We start from the raw sequence: 8,005 nt of genomic DNA, 5'->3' as shown, positions 1-8,005 counted from the left end.
AAAGGATGAAATCAGTGGTTATAAATAACACTACCTGGCTTCAGTGCTTTTTCTAAGCCTTTGTAATAGGCCCAATTTTCAGGATTCCTCTCTTGTAATCCTCTATAAACATCAGCAGCATCTTCCAAACGACACAACTGCAACAGAAGTTCCCCTATTTAACAAAAAAGATAAAAATTAAAATACCCGAGAAAAATTTTTCCACAAAAATTCTCTTCAAAGCCTCATTTTGAATTGTTTCACAGTGCATAGTGTTCTTCTGAGTTCCCAGCTTCTCTGTCATGCTTATCATTATCAACTCACTACGATTTTAAGTATTTTAAAGCAGATGTAACTTAACTTGTGAAGGGTCTTGAAGAATATTATAAGACTTCGAACCCCAACATGTGGTTGGGTCTCAAACAAAGTATATTTGACAATATTTAAAGACATTTAGCTTGCTCTTCTATCAGGACAAAGCTCTGAATACTGTAAAACATCCTACAATGCACAGAACACACCCAATTTTAATAAGCCAAGCCAGAATATCAACACAACAGCTGGAAAGGCTAACCTCTAACAGCATAAAAGGACCTGGTCGCCAATCAATCAACAAATAAGAACTATAAAGTTCTTTTTTCCTCAGCCTAGGAATAAATGTCTCAGCATTTGGAGACGTTTCCTTAAGAACCCACCTTTTCTATCACAAAAGAATCCAAATCTTGTTCCTTTCCACGAAGAATTTATGGTATTTCTATTTTTCTCAAAGAAATCCAAATAACCATAAAGAGATTTGGAAAACTTTTCTCTTCTAGTTTTTTTTTTTTTTCTGTTGTACTTTTTTCTTTCTTTGTTTTGGGGAAGAGGTGACTGAGACAAGTTCTTGCTCTAGAATCCAGGCTGGCCTCAAACTCCTGACCCAGCCTTAGTCCATTCAGTGCAGGGCTGCAGGAGCGCACCACTACATCCAGCTTCCACTACGTATTTTATAAGAACTAACTTATAAATATGTACTACTGAAAATAAAATCTGACATATAGTACTTACACAGTAATTTTTCCAATGAGTTGTTTCTAAAGTAATCAATTTTCAAAATATAAAATTACAATTGTCTCCTGTGTTTCTGACCAAATCCTGTAGGGATTTCTTTCCCTTTTTTGTAATACTGGAAATTGGAACTTAAGGCCTCACACATGCTAGGCGAGTGCACTACAACTGAGCTACATCTCGAACCCTGTATTTTCAATACAGGGGTGGTTTACAGAATGAATGCTCACATTGGGTGTTAGCCTAACCCTGTAGTCTCAATTATTCCCAGTTAGAGAATAAGGACCACTGAGCCCAGGGGTTTAAGACCAGCCAAGTGGGCAAAGCACAGCCCCCTTTAAAGACAATCAAAAACAGAAACATTTTTACCAATGTCATTTTATTAAATGATTTTTTTGTGATTTTCCTCCTTAATCAGCAATGCTCATCATTTAATATATGAAAACATAAATTCTATAAAATGCATGAATGATACATTTTCCCATCATCAACAAGCTGAATTATATGTGATTGTCAGCAGAAAATATGAATTTTGAGCCCACTTTTGGCTATAATTAAAAGTTACAATGATATAGTTTTTAAAGTACCTTTAGTTTCTTCTACAGCAAGTTTATCACAAATCTGCTTTTCATAGGTACAAAGATGTTCCAAGGCTTCTCTATAGAGACCTGCTTCCCGAAGAACTTGATTTTGATATAAAAGGAGTTCACTATATTCATAATCCACTTTATCAGGAGATGTCTGCACGTAGACACAAGGAATGCAAACAGTTAGAATTTTATTTTTGTATTGGAAAATTATTTACACACCTCAAATAAAAAGATAATACCTGTTTAATAGCAATACATTAAAATTCCTAAATATTTGTTTAAGAAATATTAAACAAATAGCAGCTCATAATAAACTGATTAAAATAACCCACAAGGGGGCTAGAGAGATGGCTCAGCGGTTAAGAGCATTGCCTGCTCTTCCAAAGGTCCTGAGTTCAATTCCCAGCAACCACATGGTGGCTCACAACCATCTGTAATGAGGCCTGCAGGAAGAATATTGTACACATAATAAAACAAATAAATAAATATTTTAAAATAACCCACAAGTTCTGGTATACAATAAATAATGAGTCGGGCGATGGTTGCTCATGCCTTTAATCCCAGCACTCAGGAGGCAGAGGAAGGCAGATCTCTGTAAGTTCAAGACCAACCTGGTCTATAGAGTGAGTTCCAGGACAGGTTCCAAAAAACTACACAGAGAAACCCTATCTTGAAAAACCATAAATGAATGAGTAATAAGTAGGTAAATAAAAACAAAAAAAGTGGAATCTGCCAGCAATAAAATGCAAATAAGAAATCTTGAAAAAAAGTATAGTGGAAGTGAGAGAATCTCTATTTCAGAGATGCCATTTTAACTGTTGAACCAGACAGTGAATGCTAAAGGCTAGTGGTCAAAATCTGATGACAGGTGAGCTATTTGGTCTTAGATTGTTCATAAATAAAAAGCAGAGCAAGTTTACAGTTGCAAATACCACCCTAACACAGTAATAAAATAGAACGGATAAATTATGTACCAGTTGATTTGCTGAACTGAGAAGCAACCATCATTAGTCTGTGAATTTCTGTGAAAAGTGTAGTTTTAACTAACAATGAGGAAAGGGAAGCAAATCCAAACTCAGGAACATTCCAAAAACATTACTGTATGCTCAGCATAATAATTAACAGCAGAAAATATTGTTTTGTCATGGGTGTTGTCTCCTGGGACTGAAATTACAGACAATTGTGAGCTGCCATGTATCCAAGGGAATGGAACCCTGGTCTTCTGTAAGAGCAAGTCAGTGCTCTTAAACACTGAAGCATCTCTCCAGCCCCTAAAATACAAACTCTTAAAAATTATTTCAGATAGACTCCAGAGAAATGATCGCTACATGACAGGTATGTTTTAAAACCAGACAACGTAATTGAAAAAATTATTAGAAAAAAATTAAGACCATTTTCACTATGTACTAAGCTTAAAATAAGTCTAATTTTGATAATATGTGAGACCATCTGCAGTTATAACAACTACAGTAATCCTGAGGAGCACTAAGAAGTATGTAAAAGAGCAAGCATATCTGCAACCGTTTAATGAAAAAAATGTAAGCACCAATATTAGCCACAAAGATTTTAAAGTACATTCCTATAGTTTTTTTCTACTACTCTTTCAATTGAGAACAAAACTGAAGCTATTTCCAAGTAAAATGCTAGCTAAATTCTAAACTTCTTTTAGCTATACTTAAAATCAAATACAATAAGCTGGTTTCTTATTACCTGCTGTGTTTTCCTAAATTCTTCTAAAATTTTTGCTGCCATTTCATAGTCTTCTAATAAATGGTAAGCAATAGCATAACCAATCCATGATGCTCTCTGTGCAGGTCGAAGCTGAAGCAACTGGTATCTTGTTTCCTTCATGGGGCAGAAGAAAACAAAACTTATGCTTAGGTTTACAGTTAAATGGAATGCTTCTCTACTAACTAGCACACAAGGCCCTTTGGGCCTTAAGAAAACAAGATTGGCTGAACAGTAGTGGTGCACGCCTTTAATCCCAGCACTTGGGAGGCAGAGGCAGGAGTATCTTAGTGAGTTCCACGGCAGTCAGGACTATTAGACAGAGAAACCCTGTCTCGAAAAACCAAACAAAAAAGATCACATTAATCTGTTATAAAATCATTCGTTCTGGTAACTATTTTCAAAGAACGTCATCATCTAATATTATATACTTGTATAGAGACAAAGAAATGAGCTAATCTTACAGTGTTTTTTAACTTGATACCAGATATCCTTCTTTATTTTCTGATCTCCTCAACAAAATCAGCAAATGAAATTCTTTACAAAGTACACCCTAAATGTTTATAAGGCCTGTAATGAAAACAGCTTGGCAAGCACTAACAACCATGAAGAAACAGAACATTAAAGACGGAAAAACCCACTACTGATTTAAGGGTTAAAGAGAAGCTACTAAACTGTATTAAATCTCAATATAAAGAGACAACACAAACTTAAAAACTTACTTTACAGAAAATTACAAAAGACTATATAGTTACAAAATATTAATAGCAACATTCTATCTGGATGTTAATGTTTTACAAAATGAGTAACAACCTACACAGTACTCTTCTATCTCATAAAAAAATGATGTTTTTAAAATCTAACTGTTCCAATCACAGGTATAATCACTAAGGGGGCAGCCAGTTATATTTCTTTCAAAGAATGGAAAGAAAAATTTCTTTATCAGAATATAAGTCCTAAGTAACAAGATTTTTTTCTTATAAAATAAGAAACATATTTTACTTACCCTATAACCCTCAAGATCTCGCATTTGAATCTGTAGTAAGGAAAGGTCTCTTAAGATCTGAAGATTGTCCTTATCCCATTTCAGTGCATTTCGGTAGCACTTAATGGCTTCATCATATTTTTTGTCTGACCTTTGAAGAAGGCCATAAACATGCCAACCTAAAGGAACTTAGTTAAGGATACAACATGCATGTCAAGAAATACTATTCCCAGCCAGGTGTGGTAGCCTTTAATCTCAGCACTCAGGAAGCAGAGAAAAACAGACTTCTGTGAGTTTTAGGTCAGCGAGGGATACACAGTGAAACCTTATCTACTAAAGGAAAGAGATAAGCAAGGGAATGAACAATTGGTTCTAAGAATACCTATAGCTGGGCGCGGTGGTGGTGCTGATCTCTGAGTTCAAGGACAGCCTGATCTACAGAGTCCCAGGAGAACAGGGGCAAAGGGGGATTAGGGGAAATATGAATGAGGATAAACTATAAAAGGAGGTCATACCTCACCTAGTATAAACTTTTAATTGTATCACCAATCACTAAACCTACCAACTCCCACCCACTCTTTTTTTTTTTTTTTTGGTTTTTCAAAACGGGGTTTCTTTATAGCTTTTGGAACCTGTCCTGAAACTCGCTCTGTAGACCAGGCTGGTTTTGAACTCAGAGATCTGCCTGCCTCTGCCTCTTGAGGAAGTAAAACCAGAGCAGAAAGCTATAAAACACACTGTTAGCCCTATCTTTCTTTTTTGGTCCTCTGATCACTCTTCTTGACAGACTTCTGCTTTGCAGGATTAGTAGTCCTTCTTTGAAAATCAAGTTCTATACACTCTCAGAATGCACTCTAGAGCTATCTAGTACTTTACTTCAACAGATTATTTACTTCACTTGTACTGTCCTAACAGACAGTTAACAATTGAAAATGTACGAAATAACTCAGCTCTTAAATTATGCTAGCCCAAGAAACACATATAGGTATCCTTGTTAGAAACTGAAAACTACCAAGGCACATTTTTTTTTTTGTTTTCCACCATATACTTCTACTCAAATACAGCCCTTATCAATCCCTTAAACAGAAGCCAAATTTTGTTATATATTAAGTCACTACTACCAGGAAGAGTATGAATATTCCCATTTCACAAATGAGAAAACTGAGGCCTAAGATAATAGAAAGAGGCTGAGCAGGGTGTCAGGTCCAAGTGAAGCTCGTTATACACTAAACTTCACAGCCTGCTTTTACTCAGTATAGTATATACAGTACAAGGTTCTTTAATATTACTTATTTATATAGCCTCTCTAAGCGTGAGGTGGTGGTGCATGCCTTTAATCCCAGCACTCGGGAGGCAGAGGCAGAGGGATCTCTGTGAGTTCAAGGCCAGCCTGGTCTACAGAGGAAGTTCCAGGACAGGCTCCAAAACTATACAGAGAAACCCTGTCTCAAAGAACAACAACAACAACAACAAATTAGCCTCTCTAAAGTTATGGTCATGGATGAATGAAATCAACATGATACTTGTCTTGGACCATTTAGACTGCTACCATAAGTAATATATAATAACTTACTTAAAAATAGTTAATTTATAAACGAAAGAAATTTGCTGTTGATACTACTTCTGCATACCCATTATCTAGTGAGTCTGGCTCTCTCTTTCACAGATGGCATATCCTAACTGTATCGTCATGTGGTCAAAGGGACTTTTATACAAATCTTATTCCTGAAGGCTCTATCCTCACACCCTAACCACTTTTTAGACAACCTTACCCCTAAATACCATCACTCTGATGACTGGGCTTCAACATGTGAATTTAGAGGATATAAATATTCAAGCCATATCAATATCCCATCCCAAAATGAGAAGAGCTTCCATAGATACAATATCTAACATGTGCTGTTAAAATGTAGTGGGTATATGGGGGAGAGGGGAGAGTTTCCTGAATGACAGTTGCAGTTTTCACTTTAAGAAAAAAATCCTTGCCGGGCGGTGGTGGGACACACCTTTAATCCCAGTACTCAGGAGGCAGAGGCAGGCGGATCTCTATGAGTTCGAGACCAGCCTGGTTTACAAGAGCTAGTTCCAGGACAGGCTCCAAAGCCACAGAGAAACCCTGTCTCGAAAAACAAAAACAAAAAAAAGAAAAAAAAAAAGAAAAAAAAATCCTTTCCTCGTGGTAATAGGGATCTACACTTCTTGACTCCATTCATATTCTTATGTCAAAACAGCCTACTCAATCTTTAAACACACTTCAAAAGGATACACACATGACTTTTCAAGTCATTTCTCAAACCTCTGCGAACCAATTCATAAGCTTCTTCCTTTTTTCCCAGACAGTTCAACGTTAATCCTTTCATAGCCAGGGTTTCTGGTTTAATAACAAAGAAAAAGAGAAGGTAGAAGAAAGTAATCAATAAGAAATAACTACAATTTCATGCAAATACTACAAACATTTCAAGATTAATAAGGCGTTTCCAGGTATGTACAGAATTAAAGTATTTTCAAAAGCCAATAAGGCAAGTAAGCAAAAACCTCTAGATTCTACTTACAGGCTCTCAGAGATTTTTTTTTTAAATGAATTAATGTAAGAAAAAAACCCTCATCAGGCATGGTGGAATTTATCTTTAATCCCAGCCCTTGAAGGCAGAAGCAGACAGACCTCTTGTAAATTTGACGCCAGACTGATCTACAAAAAGATAAAAACACAGCTGGGCAATGGTGGCGCACGCCTTTAATCCCAGCACTCGGGAAACAGAGGCAGGCGGATCTCTGTGAGTTCGAGACCAGCCTGGTCTACAAAGCTAGTTCCAGGACAGGCTCCAAAGCCATAGAGAAACCCTGTCTCGAAAAACCGGAAAAAAAAAAAAAAAAAAACAAAAAACACACACACAAAATGCACCTATATCTGATTAAGGTAGACTATCTAGTAATAACCATTCTGTTGGCACTCTTAGGGAAATTCATGAGATTGACTATATACCTTTAAAACAGGAAATACTATCTTGAAAACAACTTCATTTTTATGAACCTATGCTATATGAAGGCTAAATCAATTCTTCATTAAAACACATAAATTATCTACAGCTCTGATTTTGTGTGTATTTATGACTTGTGCATTTGAACGTATCGAGGTCAGAAAAGGACCTTGGGTTTCTGTCCTTGCTTTCCACCTTGTTTGAGGCAACGCCTCATTGTTATTTGTAGTTGTGTATATGTCAAAATATTTGGCCTCCCAGCTTCTTGAGATTCTCCTCTCTGCTTCCTATCTCCCCATAAGTGTACTAGGATTACATGGGTGCACAGTACTTTGCCTGTCTTTTCTTGTGGTTTAGAGGAATTCAAACTCAGATCTTTATGTTTGCTTTAGCAGGTACGTTACCCACTGGCATCTACACATCCCCTACATTTCTGATTTTCAGAAATTTATTATTGAATCTTTAGGATTACTATGACTAACACAGTGAAACATGTCAGAAGCTCATCATTTCCCATCACCGGTTAAGAGTACAGCGGTGGTGGAGAGATGGCTCAGTAGGTAAGAGCACTGGCTGCTCTTTCAAAGAACCTGGGTTCAATTCCCAGCACCTACATGGCAGCTCATACCTGTCTATAACTCCAGTCCTAGGGCCTCTGACACCCTCACACAGACAAACATGTGGTCAAAACACCAATG

General features: G+C 36.7%; 1 protein-coding gene across 1 annotated transcript in view; it reads right to left on the bottom strand.

Moving 5' to 3' along the window:
* The window catches only part of Naa15 (N(alpha)-acetyltransferase 15, NatA auxiliary subunit), a 70,682-nt gene that overhangs the window by 32,364 nt on the left and 30,313 nt on the right, over positions 1–8,005 (bottom strand). Inside the window, exons 3-7 of the mRNA XM_005343956.2 lie at positions 6,596–6,700; positions 4,351–4,508; positions 3,327–3,461; positions 1,614–1,767; positions 35–154 (exon numbers count right to left, since the gene is read on the bottom strand). Of these exons, the coding sequence (XP_005344013.1) occupies positions 35–154; positions 1,614–1,767; positions 3,327–3,461; positions 4,351–4,508; positions 6,596–6,700 (672 nt within the window). The remainder of the gene's footprint in view (positions 1–34; positions 155–1,613; positions 1,768–3,326; positions 3,462–4,350; positions 4,509–6,595; positions 6,701–8,005) is intronic.

The sequence above is a fragment of the Microtus ochrogaster genome, chromosome 1 (genome assembly GCF_000317375.1).
Source record: "Microtus ochrogaster isolate Prairie Vole_2 chromosome 1, MicOch1.0, whole genome shotgun sequence".
Taxonomy (NCBI): Eukaryota; Metazoa; Chordata; class Mammalia; order Rodentia; family Cricetidae; genus Microtus; species Microtus ochrogaster.
Note: the sequence above shows the minus strand (reverse complement) of the source record. Positions and strands in the feature narration are given on the sequence as shown.